The 24,528-nt window shown below is 33.7% G+C and overlaps 1 protein-coding gene across 1 annotated transcript; it reads left to right on the top strand.

The window, feature by feature from the left end:
- The first annotated feature begins 9,290 nt into the window (after positions 1-9,290).
- On the top strand, positions 9,291-14,824 carry LOC102616650 (transcription factor-like protein DPB). The gene is made up of 9 exons (XM_006491646.3): positions 9,291-9,722; positions 10,056-10,135; positions 10,359-10,402; positions 11,668-11,730; positions 11,849-11,995; positions 12,105-12,173; positions 12,297-12,395; positions 13,852-13,922; positions 14,205-14,824. The coding sequence occupies exons 1-9, from the start codon at positions 9,484-9,486 to the stop codon at positions 14,443-14,445; spliced, it is 1,053 nt and encodes a 350-aa protein (XP_006491709.1). The 5' UTR covers positions 9,291-9,483; the 3' UTR covers positions 14,446-14,824.
- Positions 14,825-24,528: the final 9,704 nt, after the last annotated feature.

Below are 24,528 nucleotides of genomic sequence, written 5' to 3'. Positions count from 1 at the left end.
TAGATTTAGATCAATTATTAGAATTATCAGTCACTTTTATTTGAAAATAATAATTCTAAGATAATTATAAACTCTTTACTTAGTTTGTTTCCATGAAATAATCTAGAAGAAGCTCTCTAGATTTAATTTAATAAAAGTGTTAACAGCAAGAAAGATATAGGATGAATTAAGAAACAAACAAACAAGTTCAATTTATTTACCTTGAATTATATTCCACGTACAAGCAAATGAAAATATCACATAATCATTAATCAGAATCTGCCAATTGATTATGGATAAAAAAGCTAAACTAGTAATTAAATCACTTTCAAGTCCATCTACTTGGCTGCCTAAAGAAACAAAATAGTAATTCGTAATTCCTGAATATTAAATTAGTGAAATATAAAATCCTCTAAAGAAAGATAAAGAAATTTGGATTTTGAAATTTTATTGACTGAAATTTATGTCTAAGATTTTGAAATCAACCCTAATTAATAAAAAGATTACTCACACATATTTGAATTATTCAATATCAAATCCATTAAAAAAAACTACCAAAAGATAAGAGAAATTTTTAGGTTATTTTTTTAGATTTCTCAAACTTCTTGATTGAATTATATCTATGGCAGTCAAATCTTCTCTCCAATTTGCTTACTTCCTTCCTTATGATCTTCTCTCCTTTGGATTAATACTTCACCCTTTTTTTCTCCTTTAACAATGTCTAACTTGTTTCGTTTTTATAGAGTTGCTGTCTTAATCTGTTTAGGACTAGTGAAACTCATTTTTTACCTTCTTTTCCTTATAAGAATAGGATTTTGATCTAAGAAAATAGGTTCATGTAGCAGAACAGCTTTAAAATCCGTTTCTATTATAGCCCAATTACAGAAATCTGACCAGCCTTAACGAATTTATCTTTATGACTCAAATATAATTTTCAATGGGCTATTTTTAGAAACCTCCCCTGAGGTTTGATATAATTTCACTTAAATGGTGAGATTGATTATATTCTCACTTACCTCCCCTACTGTTAGCATACATACGGGTTGACCGTTAGTTGACGAGGGCAAAAATGTAAAAGACAAGCTGAAATTCTTAAAAAATCAAATAACAATAAAAAAATAATTTAAAATCTATTGGATAATTGTATTAACTGATTACACACAATATCCATTGTGTAAAAGAGTGCATTTCTCTTTCCCCAGCACAAAAAAGCAATGGATGACATTTTCTCACAATTTTCTCTCCACTCCCCTACTCTCATTTCCTGGAACAAAAAGAAATAAACACCAAGAGCATATATAACCCATGAAGAAGATATACATGGGTGGTCGGAGAAAGCCACCGACCGGTGACGATCAACGGCGGCCGGAATATGCCACTGTTATTAGAGTTTGTAAGAGGTTATTTACTTTATCAAAGTCTAAAATTTTTAAATACCTTTGATTTTCTTGTTTTTGGAGATTTTATAAGTGGTTGTTGGTTGTGTTTGATTTGTCTTATTCATGGGTTGGTGGTGGAAAAATTGATTAAAAGGAGATTGGGTTCAGCCATATGTGGCCATGAGTTGAAAAAAAATTAATTATTGGTTATTTTATGTTTGTGATTTACACCATACATAGTGTAATAAGGCATATAAAGCTAATAATTGGTGTGTAAAATAGAAGTACTCTTAGCTATAATTTTTATTTTTCCTCCCAAAGTTGGCTTAAGTTGATCTGTTTATGAATTTGCAGTTTTTGTGTGCGTTTGTCGTACAAACACAGTTCATGCGTTTTTAGGCGACAAGGATGTCTCTCGTGCAACAAGTCTTTGTCACACTAATACAGATTGTGTTTTTTGGTGCATTGTTGTCGCACATCCGACGAACTTATGTCGCTTGTATTCAGTTTCTATGTTTTTAGGCGATAAATTTTGTCACACGAGGGACAACACTTGTCGCACAAAAACATTGTTTTTGTGTTTTGTGCGGCGATATGCTCTTGTCGCACATACAGACATTCTGTATTTTTGGGGCGACAAGTTATGTCTCCCGTACGACAGTTTTTGTCGCACGAACGCAGTTTTTGTTTTTTAGGTGACATGCGTGTCACATGAAAAACATTAAAATGTATTACTATTATCATTATTTTTCTTTATTATTGTAATTGTTGTTGTTGTTGTTTAGTAATGTCATTATTATTATTATTATTCATAATTATTACTTTACTTTCACTTATTAACTTGTGTTTATTCACATATGATAGAGACGAAATGCCAATTGAATCGTCTGCTGTTCCACTGGAACCTGCAGTAGAAATGGACTAGTTTGACTTAGCGGATGAGAATGAGTTTGCTCTCCCTGATTTGAATGATGAGGTTCACATTGAGCAAGTAACGGCAATAAAAGATTCTCTTGAAATAATGGCAGCAAATGACGATGGGAATGTCTTTGTAGATGAACCTACAGAAAATAATATTGAAAATGATTTGCCTCACGCTAATAGCGAATGAGAGGTTAATGAAGTTGTTGGCGTTGCGCTTGATGATGGGTTGGGTGACTACTAATCTGGTGATGATAGTGGTTGTGATTCAGATGAGACCGATGATGAGGTTGCGAATGAAGTTTGTTACCGATATGAGCAAAACTCAGGTGGTTTTCAGCTTGCAGCCGATGGTGAAAATATTGTATTTAAACTGGGTCAATTGTTCAAGGATGTAGATGAATTCAAGAAGGTTGTGAATGTGTATGCAATAAAGAATGCATTCATATTAGAAAAAGTGAATAATGAAAAGTCAAGAGTTACACTTAGGTGTGTTGCTACATGAGGTATTTAGAGGCTACATGCTAATCCTAACTGGAATAAGGGTAATTTTCAGATCAAGACATACTGTTCTTTTTATGTATATGGGTGACTGCTGAATGTATAGGCTGATGAAATTCAGTCAAATTATGATTGCAACCAACTGTAAGCTACGGATATACACATGTGACTGTTATTTAAATTATGGTTTCATTCTAGTTAGTGTTATTTTCCAATTCAATTAACTAATACTAATGTTTTTTTTTCCTCTCGGCACAAATTAAAATGTTTGTTATTTGTGTTACCGGTTTGGTGACAAACAACTTGATGGATTTGAATTTACTTATTTCATTAGACAAGTAAAATTTAGTGGTTTGGTGGAGACTGCTATAGTCTGTTGCTGAGAGAACTAAATTATGTTTTTACAGTTTTTTATTTCACCTCTAGGCAAGCATCTTGTAATTTGGGGAGACAATAAGTTGTCTCCCAGGAGACGAGCAATCGTCGCTTGAAATTATGAAAACAAGCATCCTGTAATTTAGGGAGACAATAAGTTGTTTCTTGGGAGACGATAAATCGTCGCTCGAAATAACAGAGACAAGCATTTTGTAATTTGGGGAGACAAGCACTTATCGCACGGGAGACAACTGTTTGTCTCCCTAAATTATAGAATGTTTGTCTCTGTAATTTGGAGCGACGATTGCTCGTCTCCCCAAATTACAGGATGCTTGCCTAGAGGTGAAATAAAAAATTACAAAAACATAATTTAGTTATCTTAGGAACAAACTATACTAGTCTCCAAAATACATTAAGGGATTCAAATTTGCTACAAAACCAAACCACCAATATTTGACACAAGCTACTATCAACCTATAACACAATACAAATTCTCACCAACCAACATCTCAATGAAATTAGAAAAAGAAAGCAACTCTTGATTCTCACCAAGCCACAATGAACCCATTAACACAAGGCATCAAAACAGACATAACGACAATCTTAAATATGTGAACAGAAATTCGGTCAACACAAGATTCATTAATTAATATAAAAGATTAATATATCATTTACAACATAATATCCCCATTAAATATGTCAACGGCTATATTCCTCCTAAAATATTGTCCATGGCAACTATCAAAATTAAATTGTAGGTTGAACATTATGTTCTGATGGCGGAATCTTCATCGCGCCTAGTTCCTTTCTTGGACCAGGTGGATTACGCTTAGACCGCGGCTTCTTGGGCATTGTATCTGCAAATCTAATTTTTTATTCATTAATCAGAATCATAGTTCATAATATTACAAATAAACACGTATATGTCTTTCTACAATTTTGTATGACAAGCTTGTCACACAAAATTACAGACACTAATTTCACGCGACAAATAAAAATACTACCATTAAAATCCATCAATGCTTGTTCCTTTAGAATAAACTTAAACCAAAAAAAAAAGAAATGTAAACAAAATCACTGGCACAGAATAGCGCGCACAACAAGCACAGAAACGCGCGCGCGATGAGCCCTGTTGCGTGTGCGATTCTGCAGGACTTTTAAATGCCCTTTTAAGCCCCTTCTTTGTGAACTTGTCGTGCTACATGATGAGCTTACAAAATATGTCTTTGCATGAATGTGCCATTCTATTTAATCTACTTAAAATGAAACAAACAAACCCTAAGAGGCATTTTGTCGAGCACCTCATGTGCCATTTATTACCCACCAATTTCATTAAACCGGTTTTAATATTTACACAACAATCAATCTTAATACTCATCTATAATCATTTATACACTCATCTATCATCAATCAATCTTACACAAACGAAAAACAAAAAGAGTTTACAATATAAGCCTAGTCAAGATAATTGGTTACTATGGTGAAATATTGCGGCCAAAATGGCGGAGGTAGGGCCACGTGCTGCCGGAGATTAACTTGCTGTCAAAAGCCTGTCCACTCACCGTCGCTTGTTGCCGGAGTGAAGACCTAGGTTGAATTTGGAGAGAAGAGGAGGTAAATGTATGGCACCTTATTTTCGTCCATAAACACACTCATTGGTAAAAGCACCTATAACTTTTGTTGGCGCCAAAAATTGGGCTTTATTTAAGTGGTTTGGATAGTTTAGTAATTTCGCAAGTCAACTAACGGTCAACCCGTATGTATACTAACGGCAAGGGAGGTAAGAAAGAATATAATCAATCTTGCCATCTAAGTGAAATTATATCAAACCTCAGGGGAGGTTTCTAAAAATAACACAATTTTCAACCTTAGCACAAGTCCATTATAACATAATAAAATGAATAAAGCCCAAAAATTCATTTAAGAAGCAATCAAAATCCATAAAATGACAATATGGGTATTCTTCACACTAATTTATAGGCTTTTTTCTCCTTTTTATTTATTTGCTTCAAAAACTCCACAAGTTCATGAAAATATTAAATAATTACAAAGAAGGTAATAAAAACTTATGTGAAATTAAGCACTTATCAAGAACATATTTCATTAACTTGGATAAGTTTCAATTATTCTTCTTTCTTCAATCGTCATTAAATCTTTTGAATATGTAGGTTGGTTACCAATAAAAGGGTTAAAAGGAAATTATTGACTATTAAAATGGGATTTAGTGTTATATTTTAGATTAATTTTTTTCCTAAAAAAGTAAGGCGATTGGTAGGGTGGCAATCTGGGTTAAGATTTGATTCGATGCGAATTAAACGAGTTTGTGATTGAAAATTTTGATTCTTTTAATAAATGGGTGAATTTGATTCTATTTTGCTAATTAAACAAATCGAATTGATTCATTTATTCATTTAGGATTTGTTTAATAAATAGGTTATAAACAAATCGAATACAGTCCATTTGTTTAAAATTCATCTAATTAAATTACTTTTTTGTCCTTAAATTTATTTAAAAAATTTTAAAAATTCGAAGGTTAATATTGTAACTTTAGTAGCAATAAGACAAACCAAATAAGTGAAACAAGAATTAGAGCAGTCGGCCCTGATTTTCTCACTTCATTATTTCGCTCTTTCTTTCCTCTCATCTTTCAGCTGCGGCAGCCCTCTCTTGTCTCCACTATTCAGACTCAAAATTTTTCTTTTTTTTTTCTCCACAATTTCTCGCCCAACACCTTACCAATAAGCTCTAATTCTTTTTCTTTTTTTAATTTTTAAGCTTTGTAGCGTCAGCTTTGGACAAGACTAAGTGAATTGTTGATTTGCTTGTTATTTTTGCAAGGGGAAATTATAGGGAAATACTATTGCTTAAAATTTTATTTTTATTTTTTAAAATAAACTTATTTCAATTTAAAATTTACTAGACTCTAGCTATATTTAAATATTTTACATTATTGTATATTTTTTGCCTTTAGATTTCTCCCGATTTATCTCTGCATATTTTGAAATTTGAATTGATATGATTCTTTTTTCTTTTATTCTTTTCCTCAAATGCACTGCCATCAAGATGCAGCCTTTTGGTAGTGATTCGTTTTTTCAGCTTAGAATAAATTCAAGCTTATGATTGGTTGTATTAAATTTCCATCTCATGATTGAGAAAATGGATTATAACTAAAGTGAAATGTTTGCTGATTATTTAATAACATTAACTATTGTTTCTATTGCTCATCTTATCCTAATGACAATGTGGGAGTATGATAGGTAAAGTTTTATCTTGTTTATTTTTCTTGGCTTTATAGATTTAATTATTATTTCCTTAACAATACTACAAATTTGTTATATATTTGATATTCTGAAATACTACAGTGACTATTACCAGTATTGTAGCATGTTAATATCATTTTATTTATTTTTGGTGTAGGATTATTGTTTTCAAGATGACAAAGATAAAACGAAGAGAACTAAACAAATCATCTTAGTTTATAATTTGAATTTGAATTACTGTTATTTATATTGTTAAGAATTTGTAATATGGTGTTTGGATTATTGTATATTTAAGTTTAGAATATGGTTTGAATTATTTTTATTTTGTAAGATATTAAATTGGTGGCTTTTTATATTTTATTTTGCTTAATTTTGTCTATTAATTATATTTTTCTAAACGAATTGTAAATAAATCTTGATCCGATTTGATTCATTATGGATTCATAATAGGATAAACGAATAGTAAACAAATCTGGATTGGATTTAATTCGATTTGTTTATTAATTCTATTAAATGAATCAAACTGAATATTCGTTTAATAAACAAATCGAATCCGAATCAATAGAATTTTGACCCAATTCATTTACAATTAGATTTGAATTCGATTTGTTTATTCATTTTGCCACCCCTAGTGATTGGCAGCCAAATGTAAATTTATTTTTGAGTTTTCTGCTTTCTCAAAATTCGAATTGAGGAGGCCATTGGCAAATAAGAGAAAACTCCTTAAAAACCACTTGGTAAAACTCCTTAAAACCACTTGGTTGATGTAGTTACATTTTGATTGATTGAAGAAAATAAGGATGCAATAACAAGATTAGCTTGTCAAAGTTTGGTATACAATAGAGAAATTCAATAGAAACTATTTTATTTAAGCACTTTTAAGTTGATTTGGTTGTTAACTTTGTAATTGAGTGTTACTAACTGGATTCCTTTCACAAACATGATGAAAAAGTTGGTATAAACTTTAAAGTGTCCTTGATTTCACATGAAGATTATAGAACAGAAGCACTCTGTCCCTTTTTCAATGATGGTTAGTCAAACAGTGTAGGTAATGTACTGACTTTGGGATCAGAAGCGCTTTGTTTTATCGTCCCTCCCCTTAAGGCCTTAACTTTTGTGAAACTGAAGCTTCCTAGTAAAAATGGATTCTCTTTTTACCTTTTTTTAATCTTTAAATAAATGGGGTACCAAAAAAAAAATTTAAATAAATGGTTTTTCAATCTATTTTCGAAAAAAAGAAATATAAAAACAGAATTTAATCAATATAGCCAAGGACGAGGGGAAATTATTGATAATTTATTAAGTTTGACCTCGGGATAGGGGATATGATCTAAATCAGATACACACACATGTATATAATTCACAGATTACTTCTTAGAAAATAACATGTCTAGCTAAGAATAATAATACATTTTTATAATTGAACATATACAAATGGGTATATACGTGTGTTGCATTCATAGAGATATATATTGTTTGTATATAAATGGATATATAATATATATCACTCATTGATAGAGTTTTACAATTACATAAAAATAGTGAAAATAATAAATCATGTTTAGCCTAAATAATATGACAGCTCACTTTGTATTTATCATATCACCAACAAGGAAATGAATCGAAATTTTTGATACAATGACCTATTAAATAATTTAAATTTAACGTAATTAAACTAAAAGAAATTAGAAAATAGTTTTAAACAATTTGCAAAAATTCACTTTATAATTAAAAACTATAATTCTTTAAGTAAGAGTAAAAATATAATTTGAAACAATTCACTTCTTATTTGAGATAAAGTAAATATATAAATAGAATTTTGATTCTTATTTTACACTCATATTCTAGTGTAAGTAAATAACTTACTCTTATTCCGACTTTAATATTCTCAATCTTATAATTCTCACTTTTTAAGGATTTTTACTTCAATCCAAGAAACAAACGTTTTCTTAATAGATTAGACACTTTCTCACCTCTTCAAAATGTTCCTTTATAATTTATATACTTAGGTGGCGTTTGTTTTTTTATCTGAAATCTGAATAGACCTGAATTAATCTGAATATCTGAATCTGAATAATATGTTTATTTTTTTGTCTGAATGTCAGAAAATAAGTATTAAGTTGTTTGTTTTTTTCAACTTAAAAAGCTGAAAATATGTACTTTTACATTTGTATCTTTATTAAATTTGAATGTCAAATAAATAATAAATTAAATACCACAATATTTTAATATTTATAAGTAAAACTATATTCAAGTGAATATATAAAATACCATAAATTTTAAATTTTATCTTATATAATATAAGAAAGAAAAAATAGGGAAATTTTTATGTGGGGTAAATGTCTATGGGTGAGTTTTGGGATAGACATGAAAAATAAATTATAAAATTTTTGAGATTAGCAAGTAATTGACTTAATTCAGATTTCTCCATTAAGTAAAAAGTTAAAAAAATTAGCTTATTTTATTAAGTCAAAATTATCTAAAAAGTCTCATTAAGTTATAAAAACAAACACCTCTAATTAACTTAAATAATTAAGTTAAGTCACTTTAAGTCATTAAGTTAAAAAAAAAACGCCACCTTAGTTATTTTCATTGATTTTATATTTTGGATCGAATTTTAACTCATTTCATGTCATCAGAGTACATATTAAACTATATTTATCATTTTTTGTATTGAATTTTTTATAATTATATTAAAAAATTCTTCAAATTTTTTTTTATAAAATAATTATAACAACAACAACAATAATATTTTGTTTTAATAAGAAGAGGTTTAACTCCTGTATGTAATAATGTCGCAAAAGAATTGACTTTTAGCAGCTTACTAATTACAATTAACAAGTTAATAAATAAAAGTTTAGGCTAAAATTTTATTCACAAATTAAAACAACCTCTATTTTTGCAGCCCAATGAACCACATTCCCTCAATATAATTTCCCTCGTTTTTCTTCAACCCAGCCACTTTGTCATTTTTATCAACGCATAGCAATACTAATGCTCAAAACCCCATAAAAAAATTTACTAAGAATCGATTGATTAATTGATAATTTTTACTCTTTTTTGTATTTATGGTTACTGGGAATAACAGCCACCAGGAGGATGGTGACCGCCAACAACCGGCAGCCAAAGGGGGAGGGGCTACGCGGTCGTGGGGCACCACCGTTTCCGGCCAATCAGTCTCTACAAGCGGCAGCGTGGGGTCGCCGTCGCAAAGCATGGCTACGCCAGCAAGTGATAGCACCTTTCTCCGGCTAAACCACCTTGACATTCACGGTGATGATGCCGGCTCCCAAGGCGCTGTTGTCGGGTCTGTAATTTAATTCATTGCTTTTCTTGTTTGATTCCTCAAAATATTTTGTGTTTTTCTTTTTTTTAATTTTTGAGGGTTTTGATACGTTGGTATTGAATGTTATTGAAATGTTTAGATTGTGAATGGTTGTTGAAAGGGTTTATGTATTTGTTATATATTATGTGTGTGTGAATAGTGAGAGTTTTACAATCATGTATCTGTATGCTTGGATTGAATGTGCTGCATTGTTGTCCCAATGTTCAGAGTATATGCTCGTTGTTTCTTTGACATTGTTAGTTTAATTTTCTTTCAACTATGCTTATTGTTCTTTTGTTTATAAATAATAAACAGTGGCAAGAAGAAAAAGAGAGGTCAAAGGGCGGGCGGAGGAGATAAAAGTGGCCGAGGACTTCGCCAATTTAGCATGAAAGGTGCTTGATTCGTTTTTATCTCTCCATTCCTTCATGAACTATTAGCTTAACAGCAACATGGGAATTAGGATTTCAATAAATAAGAAGTAAGACGGATGCCAATTATTTGAGAAGCTGACATTTTGAGTACCTCATGTGGAAATCAGTTCCTACATGCTTTATCTTCCCTCTGATTGGATATGGTGATATTTTTCTGATGTTTTAACTCTTTGGATGTTTCCAGTGTGTGAGAAAGTGGAAAGCAAGGGAAGAACTACATACAATGAGGTAGGTGGCTTCTTGAAGTCAAAGTTATTATAATGATTCTGCCAAAGTTAATTCTTGTGAGTTCTAGTTCTTTTATATAATTGATCCATTCTAGTGTGTGGTGTCCTTGAGAATGCCTTGACTTCCTGAAGTGATTACAGTAGACCTGTGCGGATATTATCTCCATGCCTTTGTGCTGATCCATATTTTTGTTTTTGGTAAAACAACCAAAATTATCAACAAAAGGTATGGGATTTAAGGCCAGAACTCCATCAGCTAAAAAATATTTTGGTGTTTTTTAGGTCTTTTAGAGTCTTGATCTTGCGTTTCAAAAATGTTTGATGGGGTATGGATAGACACACTGAGGCGAGGCAATTGCAATGACTTTAGCCACTTCTCACATCAGGGATGGAAGAATAGCATAGCTCCAGGCTGAAGCCACAGGACAGGGATGTGAGTTGGTATTCAGGGAAGGGCGAGTTTGCTTAAGTTCTTCCCTCCCCGTTTCTTCTTTGTTTCCATCCCTGGCCTGCCTAAAAAGCCTATTATTTTCCATCTCTAGCCTTAAGCCTATTAGTTTCCATCCCTAAATCTTCCTGTGGATACTGATGGAATTTGGACTTTCATTGATTGTGTCAAATTCTGAGAGGTTTTCGGTTTTTGAACTACAGCTCTTTGAAACTCAACTTTTTATGAACTGAAGACCCTTGCAAAATATGCCACATTATCAAACTAAATCACTTCAAATAATAGTGGATAAATCAGATAATTACCAGGTACCTATAGGAAGTTGTTGGTCCATTGTGCATGATGCAGCTGAAATTTATCTTGCAAGATCTCAAAATGATTGAAGGTCCGAAACTATGTGCCAGATCTGTTGGTTGTGCATGGACAGGACTTGTGGGGTTAATGATCTGAAGTTAGTGGTGCAAGGTGACATAGGTGACTTGGCCTTATCAGATCAGAAAGAAGTATCTGGAGGGAATGGTGTATTGTTATTCTCTGATTCATATAACACTGAGGATTTTCTTAGAAGTTGAATGACTTCATCTTTGTTTTTCGTCCATGCTTAAAAGTGTAATTCGCAAAATGTGGTTCAGTCAAAGCTAGGATTTTAACGAAATATATTAATTATCTCAGTTCTTTTTCTCTTTGTAACACACGTAAATTGAGTTTTGCTCTTGATTTAAGTTTCTTAGACATGGCCTATTGTTCCTTTCCTTTCCTATTTGATACCAGCTGTTTTATAAGCATAAGCCTTTGTCTGAGTTGAAAGAGCTTTTCAGGTTGCAGATGAGCTTGTGGCTGAATTTGCTGATCCTAGCAATAGTTTAGCAACCCCAGATCAGGTTTCTGTTCTTCCACCAGGCTGATAGATATTTAATCCCATCTGAATGCTTGTATATCTTATCTAGAGAAGTTGAATTTAACTAAATCTTCTTTTGTTGCTAATATTTATTTCAACAGCAACAATATGATGAGAAAAACATAAGACGAAGGGTATATGATGCCCTAAATGTACTGATGGCGATGGATATTATATCAAAGGATAAAAAGGAAATACAGTGGAAGGGTCTTCCTCGCACTAGCCTGAATGACATTGAAGAATTAAAGGTGTGATGCACTTGTATTTGCATATCTTAGTTATTATTTCAATTTCTCAGTAGATTCTGTTCTGAATAATGAATGAGCATATCGATCTCTTAAGATGTATTTAATGCAGGCTGAGCGTCTTGGACTGAGAAATAGAATTGAAAAGAAAACTGCCTATCTGCAGGAACTGGAGGATCAAGTAAGAAAATTAGTTTTTCTACCTTTTCATGTTTGTAATCTTGGCATGAACTTGTTGCTGCATGCTTTATGTTGATGGATTTCTTTTGCTATGTGGGCTAACTTCTGTTGTCTCTTCATCAAGTTTGTAGGACTTCAAAACCTTATACAACGAAATGAGCGATTATACAGTTCAGGAAATGCTCCCAGTGGGGGTGTGGCTTTACCTTTTATTCTGGTGCAGGTAGATATTCGTCAACTTTTCTCTTGTATTATGGCTTCAATCATAACTTGAATAAACTTTGAATATGATTACATGAGGAAGAAGGTTGGCCCAAATTGAGCTTTTAGTATTTGCAAAATGATTTCCTATTTAAGGTGTTAATATATTTTGATCAGTCCTTAACAGTTTCTTAACTAAAATCAATCTCTGAATAGGATTCGACGTGTTATATGAAATGCATCAAGGAAGAAACTAAGAAGTTGGAGTGTTACCTTCTTGTTCAACATTTAATTTGGATTTCAAGTGTGACTATGGGTTATAAGTCCATCTCACTTGCCAGGTTTTTAGGAAAAGTTGGACGTAATGTGGAGATGAAAGCTATTATTTGTGATAATTCACTTCACTTCTATGAAAATCCTTCAGTATTAGTTATCATCGTTTATTTTGCAAGTACTCCATTATGTTTACTTCTCAACAACCTCCTGTGTAGAGTACTAGTTGCTCATAGAGTTCTGAATTGTAACCCCTCACAAATCCTTCAAGTTTTTGTTGCTTTATATCTTTTGGTTGACATACTTGATCCATTAACATGGCTAGCAATATTAAGGAAGAAATCAAGTGGTGATCTTACACGTAATTGAAAGATTTTAAATTCTGTCAGTATTGAAGAAATAGTATGTTCAATCATATGTAACTTTCATGTCCTATATTTTAGCTACTTGAAGTGTCTTAATATTTTAGCTAGTGTTGTTGATTATCACTATGAATCTCTCCAAGTTCTTAGACACTAGGTAGAATAAACGTACTAGAAACGTTTGCGATATGATCGTGATCCATGTGCTTTTGCAGCTAACAAATAATTTCATGCTTCCAAAGAATGTAGGGTTCGGCAGGTGCCTCCACTTTTGAACTCTAGTTCGGGAACTTATGGCTTATCAAAGATCAGAAAAAGGGCTTAGAACGTGATTACTAGTTTCTGAACTGTAAATGTGAAAGCATTGTCGTGCAGTTTATATGGTTTCATAATTTAGATTTTACTGTGAGATGTGCTTCTCCTAGTAGACAAATTGATGGTGGGTTGTCTGCATGTCTTTGTTGTGCTTGCCTGTTTCATATGCATTCGAGCGAACTAGAGAGAATTGTTCCTCTCCCAGTAGATTAATTGATTCAGAGTGTTGTGCCTTCGCAAATGTAAATGCAGATTCACTTTTTTTTTTTTTTCTTCTCCTCTAACCTTCCTTATTGTTGAGGCTTGGTGTATGGGTCACTTTATGTGCCAATCATAGAAGATGCTGAGAGAACTTGCTTAACTATTTCATCCTGTTATGAAAGAAATGTGAGAATATGATTTTTGCATTTATCCATTGTAAAAAAAAGGCCTATCGTGTTAATGCTTTCTAGTATTTGCTAAACATTTTGTTCAACTTGTTTAATGCTTCTCTCTTTTCTTTTTCTCCCTTGACATATGAAACAATAGACACGACCTCATGCAACCGTTGAAGTGGAAATATCAGAAGATATGCAGCTGGTGCATTTTGACTTTAATAGGTAAGAAACTTGTGCATGCATTTGAACTTTTCTTAGATTGTCGTCAATGGAAATAATGATGGTTACTGTTGATATGCCGATATGAATTGGGATGTTAACCCTTTAATAGCAGCATGGTCAAGAGGGCAATGTTATGGCATGCGACCAAAAACTGCAAAGAATGCTACAAAAGGAGAAAGGGGGATGCTTATGCTCAGATTGTGACCCCTTTGGTTAATTGAACATTTTTGTTATACTCTAATGGTCTATTTATTGCTAAAACTTTGATTTTTCTATTTGCAGCACCCCTTTTAAGCTCCATGACGACAATTCTGTTCTGAAGGCAATGAAATTTTGTGAGAGACAACAGAGTGATGATATGGCACAAAGTTTTCCTGCAGATGATGGTGAAGGTTCAAGCATGGCTGGTGTGTATCAACCACCACAACTCCTTCCTCCACCTCGGGCAAACAACTCAAATAGGCCTCCCACATCACCACCTGTTCCTGGTATACTAAAGGCACGTGTGAAGCATGAGCATTAATCAAGAATTGAACTTGATCCTTACCATTGGCAATTATCTTATTAGCATACCTGTATAGTGTAAAGTAATTTGCCAGAAGTTGGTAGGCTGCTTATGGTTATCTGCAACTTATTAGACTTGGCCTTCTATGGGAGAGTATAAAAGTAACGGGTAGATCACCCCCTTTGCTTCTAGACTTCCTAGGGGTTATAGCTCTGGCAAACTCCGCTTCAAATATTCATAACTTGTCGTTGTAATTGTTTTTGCGTATTATTTTTACTTCCTGTTATTTTTCCCCCAATTGTAGGAGAAATGAATTTATTTGTACTAAACAGTAGAGGATATTTTAGCCGCAAAGAGATTCATGAATTAATTTAACAAGTTGACATTCTTGCATTTATATTTCATGTTCCATCTATTTCGGTCGTTTTTTCTGATTAGTTTTGCTGATGGGAATTTGAGAAAATATTATAGGAAGTGATCCATCTATTTTAGCGTAAGGTTTGTCAAACTAACGACCACACTCTCGTGATTGATCTGAAGGTCTTGTTTACTGCATTCATTCTCTTAATCAAATTGTGGATTGTCACTCAAAATCTTGCTCTTGCCGCTCTTACAGCATCTTTTATAGTGCGTTCACTGTGCTTTCTTGATCCTTCTCTTCGAACGTGATTATTGTATCGGATTGATCATTGTTATTAGTTTAATGTTCTCTGTCATTGGCACAATTCTGACTTCTGATAAAAGCTGGATTAATAAGACCGTGCCACGTAATAGTGCCACTATAAGGAGACCATTGTTGTCAATTAGACTATTAATCATTAATATTAGAAATTGCATATAAATATACTGCACGAACTTTAAATTTCTCTATTTGTTATTCTTGGTATTCTTTTATTGCTTGCTAAATGATTTCACAGCGCACCTATATATTTGAGAGCTTGCCGTGAGCTTAATTACTTGAGTGTGACGCCATGCACCTAATGAACTTTTTAGGCTTCTTGTGCATATGATAAAATACAAAACCTGTATAGACTCGTATGATCAAACAATTATTTAGCATGTCCTTGTGTACGGATGGGCATTTGGATCGGATTAGCTTAACCAAACTCAAAATTTATTTGAGGTTCAGTTCAATTTAGCCCTTAAAATTTGAATGAGTTAAAATTTAGAAACAAATTGATTTTTATTTCGGTTTGGATTGAATCCGAGCCAAAATAAAAAGACGATCGGGTTTGCCTCAAGAAAAAAAAAAAAAGCAAATCAGCAATTGCGCAATGCCACAATCTCTTAACACTCACACATAGTCAATTCTCTTTTTCTTCTTCTTCAAGCATCACAATCCTCGGCTTACGACCGGACGACCTCTACCACCCAAAAGGGGAGCCACTCCTTGGCTGCTGAATAGAATGAACTGAGGTTGGAACGTTGAAATTCACAGCCTAAAACTTTTTGATGCACAAGATCTTCCAAAGAGGCAAGTGCAGAGCATACTCGTTACATGATCGAAATGAACTATTAAGAGAGTATTGTTTTTCAAGGAGAATAGAGGAAAAGGAAGAAGTTTAGAATGTCATGTTATTAAAACACGATTCTATTTAATTCTTAAACGAGTTCTTATTTACAAGCGGAGATAAGTCTTCCTTATATAGAAGAACTTATGAAGAGAGAATAAGACAGGACCCTTATCATTTTGCAAAAGTAAAAACATAATTAAAAACATCATTATGAAAGGGATAAGACATTATCCCTATCCTTTTTCTTAAAGCAAAAGCAAATAGGAAATGATTATAGACAACATTATTACAAAGCAAAAGTAAAAGCAAAAAGCAAATGCTTTGTTTTTATCAAAAGCAAAAGCAATTATTACAAGCAAACAAAAATACTTAAAGAGGCTGCAAACATGAGACTTGCAGATAAGATCATTAGTGGCTATGAGAGGGTGACAAGTTGTCAAGCTCTTCGATGCTCTCAGACAATGATGATGTTGAATCTTTCTTTTCAGAACTTTGGATGATGATTCAAAACCGATACTGGGGTCCAAAATTCAACCAAAAAGAAGCAGAGATCAGAAGACTAAAAGCAAAATTAGCCAAAATAGATGCAGATAAGCAACAACCTTCCTTATTTGCAAAATCTCCTACCCTACCTCTCCATACACCAACTTTCAACACTTATCAACTGTTTTATACACCATCTTCCTCCCGTCAGCCAATAGATTATGCTAAATTTTTTGGACTGTCCTATACTTTGTCCAGACAAACTTCAGCTCCACCTAAGCAAAAACCCAAACCCACCAAACCTGAAACAACATAACCACCATCAGTCTATCAACAACCATCAACTGTCTCAGACCCACAATCTTCGCCAAAATCAGCTTCTGAACCAAAAGACAAAGCACCCTTACACCAGTATTCATCCCAAGTTTACTCTCATTCATCTGAATCAGAAGATACTTGTTTTGATCAAGGATCCTCTGAAGAATCCTCAAAAGAATCTCCTTTTTTTTTCCGACTCTAAAGCAGATTTGGCTGATATTTCTAAATTGCTAATGGTTCAACCCTCTACAGGGTCCAATGATCCATCTCTCTCATCTCCTCCTCCAACAACACCAATTGTTGAAGAGGTAGAATCAGATACAAACCCCACTACACCTTCCCATGATAATCCTCCTAAACCTTTTAACAGCCCATGGTTTACTTTTGATGATATCCCAAAAGTCCAATGGCCTGTTCGATTCCAAGAATTTTCAGTATGGATAGATGTTCAGATGCTCAGACCTGGAGCAATAACTCAAACAGTCCTTAAAGAATTAAGTTCCCGATTTACTGGATCTTTAAGAGATTAGTTTGAAAGTCTTGGCCAATACAGACAACTTTAGTTGGTCCAAGCTGAAATTCATCAAGTTCTTGGTATCATTTATGAACAATTCCTTGGAGAGGCTACAACTGCAAATGAACAGACACAACGAGAATTCTATCAAATGAAGTGTTGCTCTTTGCAAATCAAAGATCTTGACTTCCACTACAAAAGAATGTCTACGATGTACTACAAGCTTAATGGCTTTAATGATCCTTCATTAAAGCATGTCTTCGTAGCATCTATTCCCAAAGAAATCCAGCCCAAACTACAGAGATATAGTGAACCTTTCCTTAGGGAAAATCTATCAGTTGGCAGTAAATTGTTTGGAAAAACTCTGCGAACAAAAAGAGTTTTTCAAAGACCTGATGGAAAACAACCAGCCATTTAAAAGTGCCTGCAAAAAACCTCATCTCTCCATCAAGTGTAAAAGTGATAAAGATTGCACCTGTTCGACCAAGAAAAAAACTCATTTCCAGAAATACCGACACCCACACAAGAAAAACTGGACATCATCCAGACCCAAAAAACCCTACTGTTTTTTTCAGAAAAAATGATCCTACCCAGTCCTCAAAATCCAAAAGCAGCCGTTGTTTCATCTGCAAGAAGAAAGGGCATTTCACAAGAAATTGTCCAAACTGCCCTTCTAAGTCAGTTCGTCTCATTGAACATTTTCAAAGCTCTTCGATGCTCTCAGACAATGATGATGTTGAATCTTTCTTTTCAGAACAAGAAGATTATGACGAACAAATTGCTTTTGTTCTTACAGAAGACCACTCTGACCCAGAAAGTGTTTCAATAATCCAAACAATACAACAAAGGCAAACAACCCAGCCAGTCATACCAATTCCTTCAATCAAAATCCACCTTTTACCTGAGAAATTTGACAAACCAATTTCTGTCATTGGATTCATTAACACTGGAGCACAAAAAAGAATGCTCAATCCATCCATCCCATTTTTGGGAAAAGCATAAAGAATATTTCAGAGCAGCCAATGGAGAATTATTCCAAACCAACCTGATTACCAAAAAACTAGTCGGTATTCAGTTCTTTCCAAACTATATCCTTTGGATCAAAATTGTTGGATCCAATTTACCTGATAAGGATTTTTTGATTGGGTTTGACATACTTCACCTAATTAAAAACCTTCATATTACAGCCTCTGGAATTCGGTACAAATAAATGTTTCAACCATACACTGATGTCCTAAGACTGTTCTCCATCTCAAACTCTCCTCCTTCATATGGCTCATACAAAAACCACTTTCTTCCTTTCTGTCCTGAAAGCTATAGCCAATTTTCGCATCCAAATCCATTGTGGAAAAATGAAGGATTCTTCATTCAGCTTCCTGTTGTGAAAATTTTAATATACTCGCAAGCGCATGAATCTAGAGATAAAATAGTGGTAACGAGGTCGATCCCACATGGATTGTTATAAATTGAAAAGTCTAATTTAAATCTAAAATTAATATTAATTCTAACCTAGTTGACCAAATTGAGTTTCTAAGAAAATTAAACCAATTAAACTAAGGAAGCAATTAAAATAAAGGAGAATTCTATAAGATAAAAATTACCAAGGTTTCAGAATCCACGACTATTCAACTAGTAATTATCTAATTATTAATTAATCCTCAATTTTAGAGTGACAACTCGAAATCAGTCTATGTCATCTCATGGATATAACAATTAAGCCTAAGTAATTAAATCTAATGTAGGTTCTTTTTCTGCTTAATAATATGACATCTAAACATCCCATGTAAATATATTGAATAACAAAGAGTCAGTTTTCCTAAGCACTCTTTGTAAACAGTTTAATGAAAGACATAGAATCAAAGATAATCATGTATAAACTTTATAAATCCAAACATAGATTTAATTGAATATTAATCCTAACAATCAATAATGCATCATAGAATTAATGAAAAGATTTTAATAACATCCAATTAATCATGTGAAATAAAAATTATAATCATTAAAGAACATATATAGGGAATTAAATAAATAAAAAGATAATTATTTTATTGAATAGGGTTTCATCCTTGACCTCAGTATAAGAAAATTAGCTAGACATACTTGAATAGAGAGCAACACAAGAAATAAAATCAGTCATGGAAGCCGAATTGCTGCTGCTGCCAAATACTCTCTGTCTTGCGGCTTTGCACTTTTGTTTTTGTCCTCTGGCGGCTCCCCTTTTTTCCAAAAGCCAAAAGCTTGCTTTTATATTATTCAAAGTGGGCCACCGTCCTTTTAATTCTAAAGCCAAAAGGCTTGGTTTTTTCCTTGATTTACTCTCACACGTGATCACCCTTAGAATTGCTTTAGGATTCCTTTTCCAATTATGAAAGCCAAATGCAGGTCCCTTTAAATTGCTTTCCAAATATTACAATGCCATGCACGTGCAACTTAACTAAGCTAAAGCCAATGTTATGCTTAAATTCTTCTTCACGTGCTGGATCAATTAATTTACTAGTTTCGATTTCCTCAGCTTCACTTCCACATGCATGTATGTCTAATTGCTTCTGAAATCAATTAATTAACGCTTCTGAAATTGAGCTCCCTTATGTCCTTTTTTTATCCATAATCTCCAATTAATCCTCTATTCAATAAAATAATTTAATTAATTAAAACTAACTAGCAATTATATAATAAAGGGTAAAATATGTATATAAATTATGCACATCACTTCCCTTTAAGCTTAACGAAGACATCAATCGAACCAAAGCTACCCATCCTGGTATGACACCATCTGATCTAAAATTAGCCCAGCAAGAATGCTCTCAATTGCTTCAAAAAGGGCTTATTGAGCCCACGAATTTTGATTGGGCTTGTCAAGCTTTCTATGTGGAAAAACGGTCCGAAATAGTCCGAGGCAAAAAATGCCTTGTCATAGATTACCAGTCTCTTAATTGTTTCCTCTGTGATGATAAATTCCCTTTGCCAAAAATTCAATCTTTGTTTGTCCATATTCGTAATGCCAAGTTCTTTTCCAAATTTGACCTTAAAGCTGGCTTCTGGCAATTAGGAATTCATCCTGTTGACTGTCACAAAATTACCTTTTGCATTCCAAATGCCCACTATCAGTGGAAAGTAATGTCATTCGGTCTCAAAGTATCACCTTCACTTTTTCAAAAAGCCATGATCAAGATCTTTGAACCTATACTCCACCATGCACTTATCTACATAGATGATGTGCTTTTATTTTCAAAAGACCATGATTCCTATCAGGATCTACTTTCTCACTTTCTCAAGATAATAGAGTCACATGGCATTATGCTTTCTGACAAAAAAAGCATCCTAGGCCACGATTCAGTAGAATTTCTTGGCATGGTCATTAAAGATGGCCATTACCGCCCTGGTCCTCATATAGCTTAAGAACTGGTCCATTTTCCTGATGAACACTTGTCCAGAAAACAAATTCAGCAATTTCTAGGCATTATAAATTATCTTCGGGATTTTTTCCCTCATGTGACAGTTCACACTAATCAGTTGTCAAAAATGCTTAAGAAATCTGCCCCACCATGGGGTCCCTCTCAGACTGCTGCAGTTCAACATCTCAAGAAGATTGCTCAACATCCATTTCCATTAAAAATTCCCACTAAAGGACAACGCATACTCCAAACAGATGCAAGTGATGAGTACTCGGGAGCAGTACTTTTGGAAAAGCTTGATGGAAATGAATCTTACTGTGCTCATGCCAGTGGTCAATTCAAAGAATCGGAAAAATATTATCACATAATCTATAAGGAGATCTTAGCCGTAAAATATAGAATTCAAAAGTTTAAATTTCATCTCATTGGTCATAATTTTCTTGTCATTTCCTCTTTTCCGAGAATTCTTGATTTAAAAAATAAGACACTACCAGACAAACACCTTCTCCGCCTTAAAACATAGTTTTCCAAATATGATTTTTCAGTACAACATATTAAGGGAGATCAAAATCTCATTCCTGACCTACTATCTAGACCTCCCTCGTTAGCTTCTCTCACTCTCATATCCTCCTCTGTTACAGTTCCAGTAATCTTCATGACTTCTTCCTTACCAAATTCAGCTCTTACAAGGAAATCTTTCCCTTGTAATCTCACGTTTTCCAGTCCCTATCAAATCCAAGACTTTGCAAAAAAACTTATTTTTCGGTACTTCATGAACATGTATCATACTCACTCATCTGGATTTCTTAGTTTTCACCCTGATCACCTTTTTCTCACAGGACTTGCCATCAATCCCTCCAGAGATATCACAGAAGATGAATTGTGGTACCTATGGTGCCTTATTGTTCTATATGCTACCAAGCTTGTTTTTCATGTACAGGCAATGTTCAGATGCCTTATCGACCAAACCCAAGCTCATTCCTTGTTATGGACTATCTTTGAATGATTCTAGGGTCCCATATGTGTGATCCAGGCTGTCCATGTGTTGATTGATTTATATAATCAATTATTATCAATGCCAATGTGTAAGTATACACAATAAGTAATAAAGTGATGAGTATTCAAGATCGTCTCCACAGGGATTGATGTTACTCCAAAATGCTAAAGCAATCACAATAGCACAAATCAACTAAAGATAGAAACAAACAATTGTCAAATAATTCTATCATAACTAATAATTATGAAAGATGGAAATAAAACAATACTGTACTGAAATAAACTAAATTAAATGTGTCTAAACTTCAATTGAGAATATAGTAGTTGAATGATCAAACTCTCCTAATACGGTGACTGTTGTTTACCAAGTTAGCACCAGTTGTTACAATTAGTGCTACAGCAATGGGTAGAATAAATCTGCATCCGCAGCTATCGCATGTTGGAAATCTCATACCTTTAAATCTACTAACAATGACCAGTTGCTCATATGTTTATGGTACGACATTATAACCTTTAATCTCTCCACCCTACAAGGTGAACACCTATGTCTAGAATGTCACAAATCTTAACTTCAAGCATTGCCCTTATGGGATTCAAGGTAACCTAATCCAGGAAACTCGACTTAAGAACTAGTAATACTCTAATAATATCTGCTAAGACATGCCCTTTTGCTGCTCTATCTTAACTAAAACTATTAAATGGGAGATCAACCGAAATAACAGTTGTATTCATAAAAACTACTAGAGTATAATACTGCAGCATTACCATAACAACATAAAAGAACAATCAAGAACCCATTGGATTATTTGTCATTCAACCACAAGTAAATTTAGTTCATAATCTGGATGAGAAAAATAAACACAAATATATTGATTTCAGAATACATCTAAACAATTCAAGGAAGAAGAGAAAATATAAGTTGAGCACGATGAAAGATAAATAATTCTGCACGGTTCTTTTCTTTGTTTCCGAATAGCACTCTTCAATTTTGATCTCCTTCTTCTTGCCTTTGTAATTATTTTTTATGATAATTCCTTGCCGCCTTTCTAAGTGGTGCACGCCTCCTTTTATATTGCAAATTAGGGTAAAAGACCGAAAGTCCATGCGCGTGCATGCGTTTTAAATTAGGAAACATGCAGATCGCGATTTTATGGCTGGCCCACGCTTTAAGCTTTCTCCTGCATTGCTCTCTGATTGCTGCAGCACTGGTTGCCCTAGCATCCTCAACAGCACTGCATTATTACCGATTGTGCTTGTCTTTTTTTGTGGCCATCTTCTTTCCTCCTCTTGCTCATCTAATGCCTCAGCTTCCCCTTATGAATTTAAAACCTACAATTATGCACCTGTTTTTTAGCACAAATTATTTGATTTAAACAAAACTTATTAAAACCCAACTAAAATGAATGTTTATGCAAAAGGTAATCAAAATGTAATAAAAACACCTTATTTGTTCTCTAAATGACCTTGATTCAAGTTTGGAATTGATGTAATAACTCTCATTTTCTAGAGTTATCACACCCCCAAACTTAAACCATTACTTGCCCTCAAGTAATGACACATACTAACATTTCCCGCAAACAAACATGCACAAAACTTTAGCTCTTTTATCAATTTTGCAAGGATCTTTCCACCTTCAGATCACAATCCAATCATACAATATGCCCATAGTAAATCAGTTCTAGATCTAAGCTTCTTTCTATCCATAGTGTGTGTGTGCTTCCTTTGATTGAATTCCAGATATGCTGTAACATTACCAAAAGACTGCATAAATTTCCGCAGTGATATACTTCATTCATAAATGGGGTAGCATAAATTCCACATACTCAAACTGTGATTGTTTTAATATTGAATAAACTGAGGAGTACTCAACCTCCTTACTGTAACATTTATCTTTCATGTGAATGTCAATCACTTGTAATGATGACGCCGAATTACTCAAACCATGCCCAGATCAGAGTTGCTGCAGCAATATCTGTGGTATAATCTTATCTAGAGGTATCTTTTACTCAAGGCTGAACATGGGGCTCATGAACAGACCTGGCTACTCAATGCCTTAAACAGAGGACTTTTTTTTTTTTTTAGAACTACTACAACATTGCTCATAACTCTCGCTACCTTTGACACAATTCTGCATATGAGGTATATATTCAGATCTGGTTACTTAGTAACTGGAGCCATTGGAGCAGAGTTTATTTCATAGATATCACATTCAATCAACATGCTTCCCCCACAAACTTAAGATCTTTTCTATTCTTTTGGTTCTGCTCTAGCAATCTAATACAATTCAACCAAAGTCTAAGTGTTGGGACAAAATTTTCACTTCTATCTATAACTGTCTTTACTTGGAATTCTCATAAATATTAACTAACACTCAATTTATCTTCATTAGGCTTTCAAATCCATACACAAATATTAGATAAAAAGCTACATACATCACAAACATAAACACATACATAAACACATACATTCGGAAACAACCCCCCAAACTTGAAAGATGCTGTGTCCTCACAAGCATACGGAACAAATGCACACAACTGGACAATGATATGGAAGACCTTAGAAAATACCACACAAATTGACAAACATAAATATTTTTTTTTTAAGAACAAACTAACAACGAAAGAGTATTCCCCTGTGATGGGGACTGCAGCACATGATGGGATGCTATCAGCGCTTCTTGGATGCAATGCGCAGCTTATCCTTGGGTGAAGCTTTTGGGGAAGCAACTGGCAATGGCTTTGTCTTTTTCTCTACGGGGTTAGCGAGAGGAGTTGGGGTTGGGGTTGCTGTAGCAGCACCTGTAGATGTACTGCCTTTTTGTTTGCTGGATTGTCTTGGACTGGTGCGAATAGGCTGGCTAGGAGTTTACTGGGGAGGCTTT

This window comes from Citrus sinensis, chromosome 6 (genome assembly GCF_022201045.2).
Source record: "Citrus sinensis cultivar Valencia sweet orange chromosome 6, DVS_A1.0, whole genome shotgun sequence".
NCBI lineage: Eukaryota > Viridiplantae > Streptophyta > Magnoliopsida > Sapindales > Rutaceae > Citrus > Citrus sinensis.
The sequence above is the reverse complement of the archived record's forward strand: the minus strand, read 5'-3'. Positions and strand labels throughout refer to the sequence as shown.

Coding starts and splice junctions, on each gene's coding strand:
- LOC102616650 (XM_006491646.3), top strand. CDS start 9,484: ATGGTTACTGGGAATAACAGCCACCAGGAGGATGGTGACCGCCAACAA. Junction 12,396..13,851: donor TACCTTTTATTCTGGTGCAG/GTAGATATTCGT, acceptor ATGAAACAATAG/ACACGACCTCATGCAACCGT. Junction 13,923..14,204: donor GTGCATTTTGACTTTAATAG/GTAAGAAACTTG, acceptor TTCTATTTGCAG/CACCCCTTTTAAGCTCCATG.